The sequence below is a fragment of the Rhinatrema bivittatum genome, chromosome 10 (assembly GCF_901001135.1).
Source record: "Rhinatrema bivittatum chromosome 10, aRhiBiv1.1, whole genome shotgun sequence".
Lineage (NCBI taxonomy): Eukaryota > Metazoa > Chordata > Amphibia > Gymnophiona > Rhinatrematidae > Rhinatrema > Rhinatrema bivittatum.
In genome coordinates this window covers 96621297-96642213 of record NC_042624.1, presented here as the reverse complement: position 1 = coordinate 96642213, position 20917 = coordinate 96621297, and the positions used below count along the sequence as shown (strand labels likewise).

The 20917-nt window shown below is 38.6% G+C and overlaps 1 protein-coding gene across 1 annotated transcript in view; it reads right to left on the bottom strand.

Annotated features, from left to right (window-relative positions):
* Positions 1 to 2828: 2828 nt before the first annotated feature.
* The window catches only part of NEGR1 (neuronal growth regulator 1), a 922687-nt gene continuing 904598 nt past the window's right edge, over positions 2829 to 20917 (bottom strand). The window contains exon 7 of the mRNA XM_029618903.1: positions 2829 to 13270. Coding sequence (XP_029474763.1) covers positions 13146 to 13270 — 125 coding nt within the window. The 3' untranslated portion in view covers positions 2829 to 13145. The remainder of the gene's footprint in view (positions 13271 to 20917) is intronic.

Genomic DNA, 20917 nt, shown 5'->3' with positions numbered 1-20917 from the left:
GTTTAGGTACCAGAATCCTATATACCGTAATGATGATGTTCTAAATGCAATATAAAGAAAACCTTTTAGCCCTTAATAAGTCTATCACTACTAATAAAGTCAATACATTTAGTGGCATGTATACTTTGATTCACACAAGATAAAATACTAATATTTGTTTAAATAACTGTACCACCTTGCAGCTTTCTGGATGCAATAATGCTGCACTGACAGATTTTAATACATTGAAACTTAAGCAACAGTTCATCAAATGATTTTTCTCATTCTGGGCCTATGGGAGAAAGTCTTGATGAATGAAGCCCTTAGAGCTTTCCAGGGATTAGGAATATACTGAAAAGTCTACACGATTTAATGCAAAAACAATTTCAGTTGTATTAGTAGGAGCTAGTACAGTACACATTTATTTTATATTATCTCTTTCATATAAATATATCCCAAAACACTTTACAGCCCCTGTAAAATAAATCTCTAAATAATACCAAGAATGTCAGAGAAAGGATGGAAATGATAAGAGGGAGAACAGTGGGGATGATGCATAAGTTGAATCCCAGTCTGTGCAAAGACATTGATTAGGGTTAAAGAGCTGCCTTCTCTTCTCCATTGCAGGGGAGGGAAGGGGAGGGAGAAATGCCACAACTCGGGCAGCATTCAGATGCTCACCCAATGCTTCGGCAGCGGCAGAACAGCCATGAGTGGAATCACCATATCACCCAATCCCCACATTTGCTGCTCCAGTAGAAGGGCCTGGGTGGGTGGATGGTGATGGCTGCTGGGCAGGGCTGCTCTCTGTTGTCCCATGTGGCAGTGGTATTTTACCACCACCGCGTGGAAAGGTAAATTCAAGGGCAGGGAAAGAGTAGGGTGGGTGAGACCGGCATCCGTGGGCATGTATGATGCAGTTTGCCCACTGCCGTGCCATTTTTTGCTGCAGCTTCTTCTCTCTTGCCCATCCCAGCCAGCAATAAAGCAGCACAAGCCTGGGGCAGGAACACAGCAGAGCTGCTCACAGGAGCAGCATAGCTAGCATGGGAGTGCTAACATCTAGGCAAGGCTCACAGCAAAGAAATATGCTGTCATGTCAGGCAGGGGCTACAGGACAGTTTTTCCTGCATTTCTGTTGCAAATGAGAATTTAAGAATTGTAGTAAGATGCTGATAAAGTGCTGGCTTTGACGGTCAGGACAAGCATACTCTTCAAGTGACTATATGTGCATGAACTGGCCCAACCTGCTCTTTTATGGATTGGGTTGGTGACTCAGAGAAAAGACACTGCACCAGCAATCAAGGATCAGGTTGCAAGAAGTTTGGAAGTCTGGGGTGAGGCTTTGATGTCCATGTGTCCCACTTTTTCTTTTGTGTAGAAGGCGTTGGCTTCTACAGTCAACTGGCTTACAGTAGCATGACGTGTGATAAGGCAAACATTGATCTTGAGAGCTGTGTGATCAGACAAGGGCATGGCCCATTCTACAGATAAGTCAGATAAGTTCCTTTGATGTTGATAACATAAAAATCCTATTTGAATAATTGAATACATATAAGTTGCTGGGTGCCGTAACCATTTATAACTGGCCCTAAAGTATTTTCTTCTTGAATTCTTGGTGTGTGTCTTTTAGGAAACTGGCTGGGTGGGAGAGGGTAGTGGTTAGAGTGGGAGGGGCTGATATAGAGCATGTCTGAGTTGTGGAGAAGAATCAAAGGCAATGAGTTTTTAGCTGGGATTTGGAAATATAAAATCAGTAATGTAAATAAATAAAGGGAGGAGACAGGAGCTTTAGGAGGGGTATTGTAAGTAATAAAATCAGAGAGGTACATAAAAGCAGTCCTATGAGAAATGTTAATGTTAGGGAAATCTGCTATTTTGCAGTTATCCTCAAGAATTTTTTGATTATTACTGCAATGTTAGGGAAATGTCATATTAGTTAATGAAAGGTGAATAGCTGCTGATGTTCTCTGAGAGTTGTGGATCAATTCTTTTTGGTGCAGGTAAGAATGTATCAAGTAGCAGCATTATGGACAAATTGACGTCTAGAGAATTGCGATGTGTCATGGTGCTAGAGCCGAGTTCCTGTATGCCACAAATGAGTGAATGAGTATATTTGCAGAGGAAGGGTTAAGACTGTGGTGAAGAGGCAGTAGTAGGCCAAGCCTTCTCCTAGATTCCACAGCAGAGACTCTTCCTTCCCCAACATGAATGTCAGATTTTCCTGATCATGAGCCACAACCTTGTCCACCACTGGGCTAATCCTTTTTCATTAATTCTTTCTATCCTGGCACCAAGTGCTGCCTTATTATATATGCATCTGTACTCATGTATCCATCTTTGTATTCTTTCTATCCAGTTCACCAAATGGAACCTTAATTATCTACTGTATTTTTTGTTACAACCTAGATTACAACCTACCTCATGTCTTTAATCATATCTATATCTATCTATCTATCTATCTATCTATATATATATATATATATATATATACACTCTAACTTCGTGTTTAATGTTCTTTGATTTGATTGATTGCAATTTGGATTGTAATTTTAAATGCAATTTGCCTTGAAATTAACTTAGAAAAGTCAGAATATTAAATGTTTATATAAATAAATATGAGATGTGAGGAAAAAGATTCCTCAAGATGAAAGAGCACAACGTACAATTCTAACTCATGATTTTATAAACTTCTATCATGTACCCTCTCAGCTGCCTCTTTTCCAAGCTGAAGAATGGCCTCTCTTCATAGGGCAGCCATTCCATCTCATTTATCATTTCTGTTGCTGTTCTCTGCACTTTTTATAGCTCCAAATACACGATATCAACTGGCTCACCTTTTTAAAAATCTTTTATTTATACAGGTTTTAATCAATATTACATGATATAAAACAAGGAATTTCAAGAATCCATTCAAAAGAAATATTAGATTTACAATTTATAACACATCTTGTCAGAAAAAGTTCACATTATGAGAGCAGTAGCTATTTCTCCTGACAGATATCCTATGAAATCACTCTCAAGAAGTTTTATCTAAAATAAAAGTTTATAGATGAACTGAATCAAGAAAAACAAATTTACTCCCCTGAAATTCTACCAGATACTTTCAGGGGAAGTTTAGGAAAATATAGCCCCCATTGCCATTCCTTGAGATTTCAAATTAAGAAGCATCTTTTTCTTGGATTGAGTTTCCCTTGAAACCTCTGGGAACACTTGTACAGCATGACCACAAAATAATACTCTCTAATGTTTGAAGTACTGTTAAAGAAACAACTCTTTATGAGAAAATGGCACAAAAGAAACCACAAAAGTAGACTAAGTAGAGATGTTATCGTTAGAAGTCTGAAGAAAAAGAGAAACATCAGAACTATCTATTGAAGCCAAAACATCTATAGCACCATCCAAAGTTCCTGCCAATCTCTTATTATCTGGCATATAATAAGAATTAGATAAGGAAAAAACTTTTTCTGAGGAAAACTCAAACTTCAATTGTATATATTTTAAATAACTCAACACCAGGTAACAGATGGATCCTTGGAAAATTGAGCAGATGTAAATTCCTTGATATGTCTATTTTCCAACATTTCACATTTGTAATGAAGACTCAAGTTATTCTTGATTCCTGAAGCTAAAGGAGATTGAATTTTAGAAATAGCTCCAGCTTGGGCTCCTGGAGTGGTTTCAATTAGTTCCAATATTTTATCTACCTCAGTCAATTTAAAGGATACTGCAAACGAAAATTGACAAAGCTGAGAAACCGAGTTAGAAAGAGGTCTCAATACATGTGATAATTTTCCATATGTCTTTTAGAGATAAATCAGACAGCTCACTAGGAGTAGCTGAAGTAGCCAAATCACCTCCATCATGAACCATTGATAATTGTGCAAGATCTGGAATGGCACACTGGGATACAACTGCACCAGATGTAGGTAAAAGAGAATCCAATAGAGACATTTTCTGAGTCAAATAACAGGGGTTTCCTTCTATCATCATCAAGAAGAAGAGACAAGCTTACTTCGAAAGTTTTCTCATTGGAAAACATGCCCAAGGGAACAGGAGGAGGAGCTCTTATCTTCAAGCTCAAGGAGATATTATCCAGTTCCGTACTCAGAGTATCCTGAAGTATTGAGTTGGTTCTAATCACATGTTGGTCCATAGGCCCCTTTAGGGGAGTAGAGCTAGAAGATGTTAAAGACTTATCCTTTCTTTTCTTCCCTATTCCAAACAGGAAGAAACAGGCATAAGGGGCACACCCTTTAGGTACACAGCTTAGGCACACCAGCAGTGGTATGCCACTGCATGCCGTGATTTATAGACCCTAGAGAGTCAGATGGCAGAGACTTTGTGTGCGAGTCTCTTGGGCAGGGCCAGGAACAGACAGGTACTGCTCCAACCTTCCTTAGAGGCTGCTGTGATTTATAGGCCCCAGGGAGTCAGATGGCAGAGACTTTGGGTGTCCAAGATGATGCCTGCAGTGATTCTCCCGGACAGGACCAGGATTAGACAGGTACTGCTCTGGTGGCTGACCTTTATCTACATGTTTGTTTATGCCTTCAAAAAATCTAATAGATTTGTAAGGCAGGAGTTCCCTTTGCTAAAACCATGTTGATTCTTTCCCATTAACCCATGTCTATCTATATGGCCAATAATTGTAGTATGCTATATAGCTTCTGCCATTTTGCCTGGCACCAACATCATGCTCATTGTTCTATAGTTTCCCAGATCAGTCCTGGAGCCCTTTTTGAAAATTGGCATTATAATGGTAACCTTCCAGTCTTTAAGTTTTTGGCTGTTTGAAATGCTAGGTTACAGATTACTAGTAACAAATTTGCAGTTTCATGTTTATTTGTTCCATTTGTGAATTGCATTTACTTTGAGTTCTTTCAAGGATTCTGGGGTGAATACCATCTGGTCCAGGTGATTTGTTACTCTTTAGTTTGTCAGTTTGATCTATTACATCTTCCGTTATCACACAGATTTCCTTTAGTTGCTCATAATCATCACCATTTAAAAATGTTTCCAGCGTAGGTGCCAATATCTACATTTTTATGTCTTATGCTATGTCCCATATATTAACACTTGACATGTATTCTTTGCTATACAGATTGTGCCAAACAGATATCAGCTATATTGAAAACCCATTGGCACATTTTATCTTTACATCAGATGTTTGCTGAGCCCCCCAGAATCTCCTTTTCACATGGTCATAACATCAGAGATATAGTGGTCCACTTGGTTTTTGATTCACACAATATAGTTCGCGACCCTCCTTTGGTGACTGGACATTATCCTGGTGGCAGCTGCGACATGTGTTCCACTGCATTGTCAGGACCAATATGGATACATCCTCAGTCTCAGTGGACTATTACATTGAAATCTAATACCAATTGCCTTTCTCAACATGTGGTCTACCTTATACAATGCCCATGAATTTGATTTACGTAGGCCGTACAAAAAGATATATCAGAGTTAGACTAATCGAACACTGGAGCTGCATTAAAACATTAAATTTATCAGCTCCGATGGTACTACACTGTCAACAGTTTGCCCATTGTAACTTAAGATGGACTATTCTTGAACAATTAAGTCCTCTGCATAGTGGTGTGAACATACAAAGTTCACTAAATAGGAGAGAACAATTCTAGATTTTCAATCTGAGATTGGTAGCACCTCAGGGTTTAACAGAGATGATTAATTGGTATTCGCTAATCTAAACCTCGTATTGTGTTTCAGTTTTAACATTCAAGATGTACTTATATCAGTTTCCTCCATGTTTTTTACAGGGATGTTTAGATGAGGCAACCAGGACCGGACTGTCTATGAGTGAGCTGTAAAAGAAGCACCGACTCCCTGATGCAGGCATTTTCTGAAACATGAATTCTTGGTGGGTTTTTTTTTTTGAGAGTTCGCATACAATTTAAGATAAGTAATACTACTGACTTTACAAGACTTTATATGACTATAGGAGCTTACCATTTATATTGCTTGGATTTTGTGGATAGTAGTCGTCTTACAAGAGGTTTTTTAATTGAATGACGTTGATTATTTCATATGCATTTCTAAAAAACATATAAAACGGCCATAAAAGTAGACCAGCATTACACAGCGTACTACACTGAGTAAGAGCTGACAATGATGGCGGTCCTTCATACACATTAATACTATAGCAGTTATAGGTGCTTTATGTAAATTGTTGAATTAAATGATCAAGATCTGTTCCATCTTTTCAACATTTATGCTATGTCCCTTCATGCTCTTTTTACTCCTATACCAAAGTTTTCTGCCTTCCTTGTTCTAAACTAGCCTCCGCTCTATTTTGCACATCCATTTTCCTTGTACACTTTCAGTAGAATAATAAATTATGTAAATAAACAAATAATATAAAGTAGCAAGAGGGAGGAAAGCCACTCCAAATGTCAAAGTAGATAGAGAATATTATCAGCATATTAGGGGTAACAGAGATTGAAGATGGAGATTAGATAGACAAAGATTATGAACGTTACGCTAAAGAGAGCCTCATATCTTCTAAATCAGGAGCTTTGGTTTGGAGGAGAATCCAAATAATCAAATAGTGAAGGAGAGGATAGAGAAGTAGAAGATGAACCTGGAACAGTAGGGACCCAAAACGTCATTATAACAAAGGCAATCTAAAGGAATGCTCTAGGTAATGATATAAAAAGCAGATCAAGGAGGATAAGGAAGGTGGATGTATTCTCATTTGCAAGAGAGAAAAAAGAATCACTGATCATACAGGTAAAAGCAGTTTTAGTTCTGTGGCAACAGGAAAATACTAGATTGCAATTAGTCCATGATATTGTGGCTAAAAGGTAGTTGGAGAGAAAAGAAGAGTCTTTTTACATTTTTTCATTAAATTTTTATTAGTGGGCTATTTGAAGTGGCACATGATTAATAAGCAATACTAACACTTAATGACTGAAAGAAAAAAAAAAAAGATCCAAAGATACATACAGCAATATGTACCATCAATACTGCAGATTAAATTGGGTTTCATTTTCATGCAACTTGTGTGCTCAGTTCAATAAACTCAAAAGCTGAGCTGTGAAAATTCACGAACATTTCCAGACGTAAGTCATTACTGATTCGTAACTGGAAATTCCTACAATGAGTTCCTTTATGAATTACTTGGGCACTTTTAGCCACAAACAAAAATAGGAGTCTGAATATATCAAATGCACATGTAGTCTCTTAACTACGTTTTTATAGAACTCTGGTTTTATGATGTAGATACATATGATTTTGAATACAGTGCCCAAACACATTCACTGAATATTGTGTTAAAGGGTGCTTGCCTTTTAAAGACTCTTGTTCATATGAAAAGGATTCATACTCTACAGTACATAATGGGCTACATTTTCAAAGACTTAGAGATCTTTTACAGGGCTAAAAATAAACTGAATGCACCTAAGTCAGCCATTTCCAGGTAAGAGGAGTTTTAGTTGTCAGAAAGCAAGGGCTTAATTTTGCACTAACCCAGGGTCATTTTGAAGGTAGGATTGGAAACTAAGGGGAAGTCATTTTCAAAAGCATTTGTAAATAATTTGTGTGTGTAAAAGGTGGTTTTGCACCCTTAAATGTGCTTTTTGAAAATGACCCCAGGGGTTGTATATCTAAAAGTATGTGCGAAAGTTATTTAGCGCATACTTGCATACGTTTGATTTTCAAAGGTTTGCCCATAAACGCTCTCTAGCAGGTATAAATGTGTGTGCCTGTGCCACGCTAAGGTAAGTGTGGCCCTGCTAATTTTCAAAGCAGACTTACATGTTTAAGTCTGCTTTGAAAATTAGGGCTGAAGTCTGCATGTATGCAGGCTGCTATAAAATACATTGAATTTCCCCAAAAGTGTATATTTTGTAGCCATACCATTAACACAGCATACGTCATTGTTTTGAAATTTAGAGGGGTATATACATGCTGTTAACTGCATAACGACTTTATATTCAAACACAATGTATGGGGGTACATCGAGCCTGAAAACTGGCTTGTTTTATTCAGACTTTACAGCACACATATGCCTTTACAGTTAGGTACCCTAATGGAAAGTCACTCCAATGTGTCAGTTTTTGCTAGGACCATTTGTCTAGCCCCAAAACATTTTTTCTATGGTTTAAGAATGGAGGACAATACTTAAAAGCCATGGTCATTAGCATCACAAAACACATACTGCATGGATAAATTCTTCCATATATTAAAATAGGATTCTAGTCTGCTTAATTAAGACGTACATGCCTTTGATTCAGCTTACAACAATAACAGAGGGAAAAAATACCTCTCAGAAATCACTTTGAAATACATGCTGTCCCCAGACTGGGTCATGTAGTCAGCAGGTGGGAAGTTGCTGCTGTGTTGTGCTTTAAGGAATTCGCTAGGGGTACTCATTCATTTTGAAACGCTAAAAACACAATGAAACACTCTTGTTTTATTATGTGTCATTTCAAAATGAAACAAAAAAAAAATCCCAATGTCCATTGCCACCATCCAAGCTCCCTCTCCAGCACTGGGCGGGGCGGGGGGTGGGCCGGGCCGTGAGCTGGCCGGCGCACACAAATAATTCTGCTCCTTAGAGCAGGTAAGTTGTTAAACAAAAAAAATAAATAGGGTTGATAGGTAGGGTTTGAGGGGGTCGGAGTGGAGAGGAGGAAAAGGAGAAAGGGTAAGTAGTTTCATTTCAAATGAATGCACATCCCAATTTTGGTTTTGCCACCCCAGTATCAATAGACTTGTAGCCTTGCTTTCTTTAAGAAGCTAAAACTAGCAGTCCATAGAAACAATGCAAGTAATGCCTGGACTGGCTCACGGAGTTCTCTGGTCACCTTAGGAAACGGGTACAATGATCAGAGGAAATCTAGGCTTGCTCCAAACCTGTGCTGCTGAGGCACCAAGAAGAGCCAAATAACTAACAGTAAATTCACAAACATGAGGAGTGCCTTCAAAGCTCAAAAGGTGGAAAGTTTATTAATATTTTTGTTTTCATTTAAATATAAAATTATGGAAGTTATACATAGGCAAGAGCAGTTTCACAAAATATTGACAAGTGTTTTACTTTATGTTTTTTCAAGGGACTAATAGAAGTGAATTAACAGGTATTAGGGATGTGCATTCATTTCGTTCGTTTAAATCGTTTCCTACGTTTCCCATTACATGTCAATTAGATGTGCATTCGTTTCATACGTTTCATATTACATGCTTGTATAGGAAACGTAGGAAACGAATGCACATCCCTAATTATCTTTATCCATTTAGGGTGGTGTCAAAATACCTTAAGACTTAACGCAAAGTAATGTCTCCTCATCATTTGAAAATCTATATTGGCAGAATAATGTAATACCAAAAATGAATTTTGGGGTTTTAGTATCACAGTTCTCCTATAAGGAAGCATCTTATCTTTTATTGAGTTTCAAAAGATATTTTAACTGTTATACTGTTTGGATTGGAAGACATTCCTTATAGGAATGTAGTGAGTTTTTCTTCCCTGTGAAAATGCACACACATCTTTAGAAATTGCTAGACTCAAATCTTCACATTCAGGTCTTGCAGCTTCTAAATATACATTATTAATTTATCATTGTGATCAGCTTCAATATTCTTTTCCTTTCAAAGTCTCAAGCTAGCTGTATTTTTCTGCATAGGTGGGTACTAGTACTGAAAAGGGGACCAGATTGGCTAAATTATGATTGTTCAGCCATTTATATAAGGACATTCTTTGAAGATCAAGTCCATATTGAACATATAGGAAATTCTACATCTCATGTCATTTTGTAATTAGAGACAGACCAAAATCCTTTCTTATTAATCAGAGCCCTCAGTCACCCTTAAAACCTGACCTGCAAGTCACTGAGAAGGATCACAAAAAAAAGCAAACAACCCGAAACTGAATTCTGGATCACTAACTGGAAGGTTTATGGATCATGACTGACAACACAACATTTGGATTACAGTTTTTGAATAGGCCAAATACCACTCCAAATGTCACAGTCAAAATGTGTGATGTTCAAAATCCCTCCTAGCTTGGCTACCCCTTCACATCTGCTTTTTAAAAAAAAGTTTAAAATGTCCATAAGACAGTCCCACAGAAACTCCTGAATATGATCAGTGAATCATAAACTATAATCCACAAACTAAGAAACCGTGATCTGCCAATTGCAAATGAGAATTTGGGAATCACAGGATGAGATTACAGAAACTTAAAATGAATTTTATAGCAGTTGGCTAATCACTCTCTCTTTTATAGATTTTGCTATGATTTCTCATTTAATAGATCTGTAAAAGAATATTTTCTGCTTGCAAAAATACAAATCTACCCTTTAAATGAAAATAATCTATGACGTACAAAATCCGTTGTTCTGAGATTTGCAAATACTGATACATTAATCCATTTAGTGGGAGAAATTCAATTCCTTAATGGATTTTATTTCAAATATCTCCCAGACTCTTAGCCATGGATGCTCACAGGCGGGAGGGGAGGGAGGAGGAAGCGGGGGATGGGGTGTGGCAAGGGAGGGCCATTTGCCCTCCCCTGGATTTGAATGATTAAATTGTTTCTTTCTATGATTTTATTTCTATGCATCCTTTTCTTTGTTGTTATGCCCCCTCTGGCTCCTCCCCCCCCCTACAAAAATTATTCTGCAGGTTACCTCCTTCAATTACCTATTGAAACCTGTCCTTAATGCTCATTGTTTTTTTCCTTATCTTATGCCCACTACAAGACAGAAATCCCTTTTAAACAATACCAATAAAATCATAAAACTATAAGTAATAGTAGTAGTAAATTCTCTCAATGTGTTTTCAATGGATTAAAATATTTGATTTTTGGGTCATTCTGAATTTATATATTATGGGCAAAATGCAATACAAATTTTAGCAAAAGACCAATGTGAATTGATACAGTGTTCACCAATGCAATGTGTGCTCTCCTGATCATGGGATTTCCACCTTTCCTTAAAGGAAAAGAAAAAGGACCCATTGAGCATGTTTTGAAGTACAAGCTTAATTTGTACAATGCACTCTCACGTTGAGGCAATTCCTTGCAGTTCTACCTGCAAATGTATTACTTTTTCCCATGATGGGAACCGAAGTGTGGAACGGGAGTTATCCTTACTCCATTTTAGAATGATTTTCTGTAGAGGTCCTGTAACAAATCAGCTCTTAACCATGTGGGACAGACTGCTTCAGCTGTCAGCTTGTGAGAGGTTGCGCTGATAGATCTTTGCCAGCATGAAGCAGGAGAAAGAGCTCCTCAAATGGAAAGAACAAGAAAAGCTTATTTTTGAACTTCGAAAAATGTCCCCATGGGTTCCTGTCTTTTCCTTTGTTTAATGAAAAGTTTGCGTGTGCGTTATTTATCTGTGTGCTCACGCCTGATAGAGACAAGAAAAAAGGCTAGGACTGACATGAGCAGGAGAAACACCCTCTGGGCATGATTTTCAGAATGACCTACATGCATGATTTTCAGAATGACCTACATGCCCTGTAAGTGGCATTTTGAAATCAGGGCCCAGCGTATTGTAAACTTGTGCACACAAGTGGGCTTTGCATGGACTTCCACGCGCACTGAGAAAAGCTGCTTTGGGCAGCGCAGCTGGGGATGGGGATGTGAATTACATGCATGCTTTTGGATTTTAAGATGTATGCACTCAAGTTCACCCGCACAAGTTCCACACTCAATAGAACAGGCCTAACTTTGTGTGGGTGGAGGCTTGAGCAGGTGCTCAGGCACTTACGTGCAGATTTTCAAAGCGAACGTCTGCTTAAAAGTTTGCTTTGAATATCTGGGATGTGTGAAAGGGACTACACAGAGTTATAAAAATACCCCCCCCCCCCCAAGGATTTTGGCCTAGTTTTGGTAAGAAAGTGCTCTGAAACTACAAATTCTTTTTCTGGAGAATACTATTTAATTTTGGCTGTTAGGACTGGAGGAATTGCTAGTGTCAGACTTCATTCTGATTGTTCAGAATGACGTCAGGACCATGAAATGCTTGATGGTGCAGCTTTCCCTAATCATAGGCTGAAGCTTTTTGTCCATGTCCAGGTGGTTGCTGGATAATTGCCTGCAGCATCAGGAATACCAGTGACTGTGCTCTAGGAGTCCTATTAATATAAGCTGGGGAAACAATTCTTCCAGGATAATTGACAACATCTATCTGCCCTGCTATCCAGGGGGAAAAACTGAAAAAAAAGGTCTCCCAATTAAAATAGAAGAATAGTGCATCTTATCAACAGAAAGTGAAACACTGATCAGAGAGAGTCACTGTATCTGCATTGTAAGCTTGTATGAAATAATAATAATAATAATAATAATAATAATAATAATAAAATCACAATTAAGTCTATGACTTATGAGTAGCTCCATTATCTACTATAGCCTGGAGAGGTAATATTTTGTATTAGCCAGTCACCCATAACCTCAGGTAGAGATGAGGTATGAATGGGAATATAGTTGCAGTGGTTAACTTAAAAAAAAAAAAGCATTCCTAATTTATTGGAGGGGAGGGAGAAGAGAGAAGCAGTAGATCAGAAAGGCACACCCATGCTGAATGTACAAGAAAGAAACAGAGCTGCACAATGCAGTCATCTTACAAGGCTCATTCTTGAAACCTGAATATCATGCTAGCAGAAAATCTAGATATGTGTAATATTTTGAAGAACTCTTTGAAGGCAATATTATTAGCTTTTTTTTTTTTTTTTTTATAAAAAAAAGAAAGAGAAAGACGGCTTTAACATAAATGTTTTTGGAGCCTTATTTAAATAGGAAAGTGAATACTTGTCTTGCAGTTTCAATGAACTCTGTTGGTCACTGCAATATTCCTTTTGTAAACTACAGTCTGCGGCGAGCCATCATGGCCGAACGCTTTTGAAAATTTGTAGATTACAAATACGAAATCACAATTGGTATCCTCTAAAAGTAATTTCAGAGCTTTCACGTCTTAAAAAAAGGACAATGTGGTACTGCTTCACAAGGTAATGCAGCTAATCAAAAAGAGTAAAATGAAGGTATTTACATAATGAGCAATTCTACAGAAGGCGATCATCCCCATGTAAGCACTGTTGATTATATCCCACGCTGCTTTTAACAAACTGTACCAGATTGGATCCCGTCATCAGCACTTTCAGAGAATTCTTTACAGCCTTTTATGGTTTTTTTTGTCTGTTTATTGTAGAATGGCATTCTTCAGGTAGAATATACTAGTGAGAGAGGACATTGTCAACACAAGGTACCAGCAGGAGAAAAGAATTTCGGCACTCCCGGTGATCTCATACTTGGCTGAACTTGGAGCTGCAAAGAGAAAAAAACATGAAATAAATTTATCTGGAGTTTTTGAAAAATGTATTCGCTTTACAGAACAATGCTAAATTTAAAAATCTGGTCTAAGCTCTACTCACTGAAGCTTTAAGTTGTTCAAGCTGATTTTAAAGAAGTCTACATGTATCCAGGAAAAGGAATCTTTCTTACTTTTTGTAGCACAAACATTTATTTTTCAGTTTGAAATGACACTCAGTGCAATAGTAAAAACAAATATAACTGTTTTCCCACAGAATGTTAAAATACCTAAAAGAATGCTGACTAAACAGTTTTTGGGGCCTATTAAACACTCATTTAATGCTACGTTTATTACGAAGGCCAGAAGAAAGCAGTGTGGCTGCCAGAGTAAGACTTTAAATTAGATATTTGCTTTTGGCTGCTAAAACAGAATTATTTGCAAAAGACATACTTTGCAAGAAAGAAACTTTAATTTTGACTATTCTCCAATGAAAATCAAACATGCCATTTTGCATCACAGCTTGCATCCACTTTTTGCTATATTACTGAACAGATCTTTCAGTTTTGGCAGTGCTAAGATCTCCTGTTCCTTTATTTTTTTTTCTTAAAGGGAACAACTCAAAAAAACATGAAATTTTTAGATGTACCGACTTCTGTTTACTATGTTGGGCAAAATGATAGGAACTTTATAAGATTCAAATTTACATGTGTTCTTTTTTGCAGAAATAGTAGTTGCATAGAAGTGAAATTGGGGTCAATTCACCAATTTTGTAGCTGGAAAGGAGACTAAGGTAAATATATATTTGGAGAGACAATAGAAATATTTGATATTCAAAGCTATTGAGGATGCACAGGAAGTTAAACTGGTCTGCCCTCCTCTGCGTTTCATTAATGGCCTTATATACCTATGCATGAGCCTCAATACTTATAGTACCTGAATTACCCACTTTGAAGTGCCAAAAGGTGGAATATAAGTAAAATAAATAAATAAGTATCCCTTTTTTTGGACATGCAAAGTTGCTTGGGTAATGTCAATTCTCTAAAGAAAAAGGAAGATCTCAATGACATCACAGCCCAGTCATGATCAAAGTGATTTTTCTAAGGGCAATAAACCAAAACATGTCTGCCCACATGCCTCTCTGCAGTTTCATCTGCATATTCTGTGAAATACGTATTACCCTGGCCCCATAGGAATTAATGGGGAAAACCCCAGTATTCACACACACAGGAAAAACTTATTGCAATCAGCCTACAACCATCAATTTTTTAGATCAAGCCACAGGACATGAGGAATTATGGAAGGCCAGCATATTTATTTATTTATTTATTTATTTAGCATTTTTCTATACCGACTTTCCAATAACAGAATTATTGATCAATTCGGTTTACATTTTCAACAATAACAATGACAAGTAAATGTCTTACAATGAACAGGTCGAATTAACTTGGGTTAAGATATATGGGGTTAATAACATAATTAAAAGGTACGGTGCCTAATGTAGTCTAGCTAAACAGGTGGTATTATAATGTTGTTAGATAATTAGACTGCCAAAGAATATGTGATTTCTAGAGAAGGTCTATATAGTTCTCTAGCGTGTTCCCACGGAGGGGATCATTGGCAGGGATATTCCGCAAGTTGATGTTAAGGGAAAGCTTGGTTGAATAACCAAGTCTTGAGTCGTTTTTTAAATGTAGTGGAGCATTGCACTGATCTGAGATCTGACGGGAGAGTGTTCCAGATTTTAGGACCTGCTGTGGAGAAAGCTCTTTTGCTTAATGCTGACTTCATCGGTGGGATTTGAAGGTTGTTTTTGTAGGCTTGTCTCACTGGTCTGGTAGAGGTGTGGAGTTGGAGAGGGAATTTGAGCTCGAGTGGTGCCAGGTTGTGTATTGCCTTGTGGGTTACTGAGAGCACTTTGAAAAGTATTCTGAATTTGATGGGAAGCCAGTGTAGGCTTTTTAAGATGGGTGAGATGTGGTCTCTTTTGTTGGACTTGGTTAAGATCCTCGCTGCAGCGTTTTGCAGCATCTGTAGCGGTTTTATGGCGTTTGCAGGTAGACCCAGTAGAAGTGAGTTGCAGTAGTCTATTTTCGTGAGAATGATTGCTTGTAGAACTAATCGGAAGTCTTTAAAATGTAGGAGAGGTCTCAGTCTTTTTAGGACTTGTAATTTGAAGAATCCGTCCTTTACGATGTTATTTATGAGTGATCTGTAATTCATTTGATTGTCCAGTATAATTCCTAGATTTCTGACTTGTGGGGTCATTGTTAATTGGGTAGACATGATGGTACTTGGAAGTGTGTTGGTTCCATTTTGGGAGATGAGGAGATATTCTGTTTTGTTTTGATTAAGGATCAGGTTGAGGCTAGTGAGTAAGTTGTTGATGGCTTGTTGGCAAGAGTTCCAGAAGTCCAGAGTTTTTTGGAGAGATTCCGTAATTGGAATCAGTATCTGAACATCGTCTGCGTATAAGTAGTGGATGAGATTTAGGTTGATGAGGAGCTGGCAGAGTGGTAGGAGGTAAATATTGAATAATGTTGGAGAGAGTGACGATCCTTGTGGGACTCCTAAGTTGCAGGTGACTGGTTGAGATTCTTCCTTGTTGACCTTGACCTTATACTGTCTGTTCTGTAGGAATGATTTGAACCAGTTGAGGGCCTCATCTCTAATACCTATGTCTGACAGACGATCTATTAATGTGTTATGATTGACCGTGTCAAATGCTGCTGTTAGATCTAGGAGGATGAGGAGACAGGGATGTCTGTTTTCAAGATTCAGTAAAATAGAGTCCGTTAGTGAGATTAGTAGAGTTTCAGTGCTTCGAGATTGGCGGAAGCCGAACTGCGATGGGGAAAGAATGTTGTGGTCATTTAGGTATTCTGTTAGTTGTTTATTTGCAACTCGTTCCAAGATTTTTGCGATGAACGGTAGATTAGCTATTGGACGAAAATTAGCCGGGTTTTCTGGAGAAAGATTAGGTTTTTTTATTAGTGGTTTTATGATTGCCATTTTTAGTGGGTCGGGTACAAGCCCTTGAGAGAAGGAGCAATTGATGATTTGTGCGATGGGTTTGGAAATGGTTTCAGCACAAGAGATGAGGAGATTGGTGGGTATGGTATCCTGAGGGTGTGAAGAAGGTTTGAGCTTTTTTAGGATATTTTCGACCTCTAAGGATGAGGTCGGTTCGAATTCCCTAAGGCTAGCCTTTTGTGATGGGACAGCAGCTCGAGGTATTACTGGTGTAGTATAATTAATATTATTATTATTATTGGATTGCGTTAGTAGGTTTGGGATCTTGTTTTTGAAGTAGGTTGCCAGTTCTTCTGCTTTGCTTGCTGCTTTATCGTCTGGTATGGATGTCGATGGGGGTTTAGTGAGGGATGAGACCAAGGAAAAAAGCGCTCTCGGGTCGAAAATGAAGTGGTGGATTTTTTGTGAGTAAAAGTCTCTTTTTGCTTGGAGGATGGATATTCTGTAATGGTGCATCGTGGTTTTGAATGCATTGATGTTGGCATATGTTGGGTTTTTGCGCCAATGTTGTTCTTTTTTTCTGAGATCCTGTTTTATGGATTTTAGTTTTGGGGTGTACCAAGGTTTTCTGTTGTCCTTGTTTGCTTGATGGGCTTTGGTGATAGTTGGGCATGTAGTATCGGCCACTTTTTTGGTAATGTTGTTCCAGGACGATATGGCTGAGTCCGCGTTCGTGAGGTCCAGTTGGTTAAGTTCATCTGATAGGCTGTGGCTGAGAATTTCCTGGCTGCACATTTTCTTGAATTGGATTGTGTTATTCTGCTTTTCAAGGGGGGTAGGAAACTTTATCTTTAGTGCGGTGTTAATCAGCTTATGGTCTGACCAAGGAACTGGAAGGCATGTAGGGTGGGAGGAAGGAGTAAGTTCCTGGTTAATGAAAATGAGGTCCAGCGTATGACCAGCTTTGTGGGTGGGTTCCTTAATTATTTGTTTGAAACCCATGAAGTTTAGTGTGTTTAGGAAAGTTTCACAACTGTGAGAAAGGGGAGATACATCCACATGGAGGTTGAAGTCCCCCAAGAGTATCGCTGGTGTGTCGGCGTTGATGTGCTTTACTATAATTTCAATCAAAGGTGATGGATCGGTTTCAAGGTATCCTGGGGTGGCGTATGTAAGCCCGATTTGAAGGTGAGAGGATTTAAATACGGCGAATTCTAGAGAATGTGAAGATATTGATGTTTGTAGTGACATTCCTAATGTTTTTTTTGCTGCAAGAAGAAGACCTCCTCCTCGTTTTTTGAGTCTGGGGATAGAGAATATGTTGTACGAGTGAGTGGGGAGTTGGTTGATTGTAGCGATGTCTTCTGGTTTTAACCAGGTTTCTGTGATTGCGAATAAGTCTGTGTTTGTTTCCCGCAGATAGTCATGGAGCAGATGAGTTTTCTTAGTCAAAGACTGTGCGTTCAGCAGTGATAAGGTGAACAGTGAGAGGCCCAGTAGTTGGTTTAAAGGTGAGATGACGATAGGGATGAGTCTTTTTTGTAAAGAGTGTTGTAAGGCTTGTTTTTTTGCTGAGGGTCTTTTGAAGTTGTGGATGATGGGGATGGATGAGATCGCCATGATTGGTTTTGTAAGTGGGTTGGAGCTGGGATGAAGTTGACCCGGTCTGTCTGTGGTGGTCTTCCCTCGGGTCTACACGAAGGGGCGCACAAAGGGGCCAGCCCCTTTGACGCGCTCCTTCGACGCGCGGCGTTCGACGCGCGGCGTCTGGGAGGTCTATCAGATTTAAAGGGTGGCTGGTCCTTAGCCGATTGGCTGCCTTGCAGCCGTCTGTTGAGTGGCTGGCTGGCTTTCGGGGGCGGACTTGGCTAGCTCTGATAGGCTGTATGTTGTACTGTGGGCGGGCCTTGTCGCGTTGCATATGCCCTATGATACCCTCCCCACATATACTTTTAGCCATCTACACATTTATGTGCATCATTTATGCACAATTGTTTTCTTCATGAAGGGTCAGATTTCATAGGATACTAGTCACACATCCTGCCTTTATATACATTATTCAAACCTCAAACATTTTATTGTTTTCATAGAATTTACCCAGGCCAGCAAGACTAGGGGTAATGGCCCTTGAGCCTTATCTACCAAACGCAAGGACTCAATCTCTGCATCATCTATCCTCTACCTCCAGCAGTAATACCATTATTGAGGAGATTCTTTCTTTACCCATGTTACTCTCTACAATACACCCATCATAGATATTGGCTAGGATGCCCTACATACCGAACTTTAGACAGGGATGCATGTGAGCACCCACAGAACCACAGAATATTGTGGTAGATAAGGAACATAAGCCCATCCAGTTTGCCCAATTTGATTTTCGTTGTATTGTCTTAGGCCTCAGTTGATCTCTGCTTTCTTCTTCACTCCTTTATAACAAAGGGGATCACTCCTGCCCCATAAAGATTTAAACAGATTTTAAAAACCTCATGGGGTAAGAGAGTCCAGGGAGGACTGGGGGCATTGAGGAAGGACCTAGGATGTGGGGATTTTTATTTTGTAGTAAATTGTTTTTTTTATTTCAATTTTTGGGGTAGATTTATAAACTGCAATAAGGATATAACGTGAAATGCCATTTAAGCAATATATCCATATTGAGGTGATATCACACTTTTTCTTGCTGTCAAATCTGCTCCCTATTGAAATTAGCTGCTTTGTGCACATTTGCATGCATACATTTTTCAAATGCATGCAAAGAAGCTAATGAATAGGTAATCCTATGCTAATAAAATTATATGGCTTGCCAAAAATAAGGGAAGCAACATTATTTCAACAAAAATTGAGGAGCTGTAGATATTTTCCTGCAGGAGCATCAGGACACTAGAACACATTCTGAAATGCCTGCAGTGATATTTAAAGGACCACGTGGCCTGAAAACCTCCTCCCCAAAGCACGAAACATCTCCCAGGGAGGGGTCTAGTAGACCTCTACCCACTTATCCTCCCCCCCTGCCTTTAGAGGTGGCCCAACAGGGGAAAAAGTAAAAAAAAATGAATTTAAAGTCACATGGTGATGCCCAGTTTCATCCCCTTCCCAAACCCCTCCCATAAAAATCTCCCCCAGTTCTAAACTCTCTGAGGTATCCAACCCCCCCTCCCCCCCAGACCCCAACCACTGGTTTCTAGTGGCCCCTCCCCATACCCTTACAAAGAAAACTTCCCTGGTTTCTAGTCGGACTCCATTTTGGCAGACATCCCTGGTGCCTAGTGGGGCCTGGATTGTAACTATAGTTGCATTATCACTATTTTATAAACGTAGAAAGTAAATGTGTACTTCAGGTTTTATATGCACGAAAAAAAAAAGGGGTGGTCTTGGGGTGTTCTGGAGAATTCTGGGCTGGGGCCAACAATTACATGCATAAGTTGTTAGTTTATAAGAGACATATGCAAGTACATTTGTCAACTTACTTGTGTAATTTTACCCCTAATTATCTTGCGGAAGTGATATTTGATTTGTTTATTGTGTACTATTGGGTAGGGCAGTTATCAGACAGCCAATTAACTTTGCTAAAATGCTTTTTAACTTCATAAATCAATTTGAACATTGACCTCCAGGTCAACTTATGGGTAAGAGAACTGTAAGCCTTTCCTTTTCAGCCTATCATTTGTTCATGTTATGGTACACATGTAGCTATTGTCAAAAGAAAGCAGAAGAAATTGAATACTTTCAGTCCCTGGGACATTTTTTTGCATTTGTTTTTTTTTTTGCCAAGAGTAAAGGGCTCAACTCAGCCAGATTCTTTTTGATCTCTGGAGGATGAATATCGGAACCTGAATATCAACTGTCATGTAAGCCTTCCCTAACTCCTGCATAGCATTTTGTTTAATTTCTATTTATGCCAGCTTCTTGGGTTTTTGGGTTTTTTTTTTTTACCTGCAAGAATGGGAGATTTCTGTGTTTCTCTCATTCTTACCATTGATTCCTATTCATTAGGGCTATATTTAGTGGTTTGGGGACTATTCACATCAGGCAGTATGGTAATGACATCAAGGCAAGTGCATCCTCAGTGGCACTCTTCCACTCAATTACAGATGTTGCCGATATCTGAAGAGCAGCTCTGCATATCCGAAAAGGTAACACGAAGAGTCTGCATATAGTAATGAAGCTGATAATGTATTACACGATTCTGAGTCGGGACCAGCCTAAAAAGGTACATAACAGGGACTTTTATGTTGAGTCTCTGAGATACTTAAAAACAAACAAAGGAAGTGATTATTTTTATTTGTCAATGTTCATGAACAGAGTTGTCAACTGGTTTCATATTTTCAGGACGGTTTTAGCCAGTCCTGCTTTTTACTGATTACATGCATAGATTTGTGGTTCTGACTTCCCTAAGGCAAGAAGGACCATGCATTTATGGAGCTGATTCATTAAAACAAACAAGTCCTTTGGGGGTTCCATAAGCAAAAGCATTTAGCCAGATAACTTGTGCAATATTTATTTATTTATTTATTTATTATTTTTAGATTTTTATATACCGGTGTTCCTGTATTAAAATACAGATCACATCGGTTTACATTGAAACATAAAAATTATGCCAAGAGGCGGTACATATAACAAGGTTATAGAACTTGGAAAACAGGGAAAACAGATTCAAAAAATAACATTGAGAAAATTGTAAAGTCTCTTTGAGA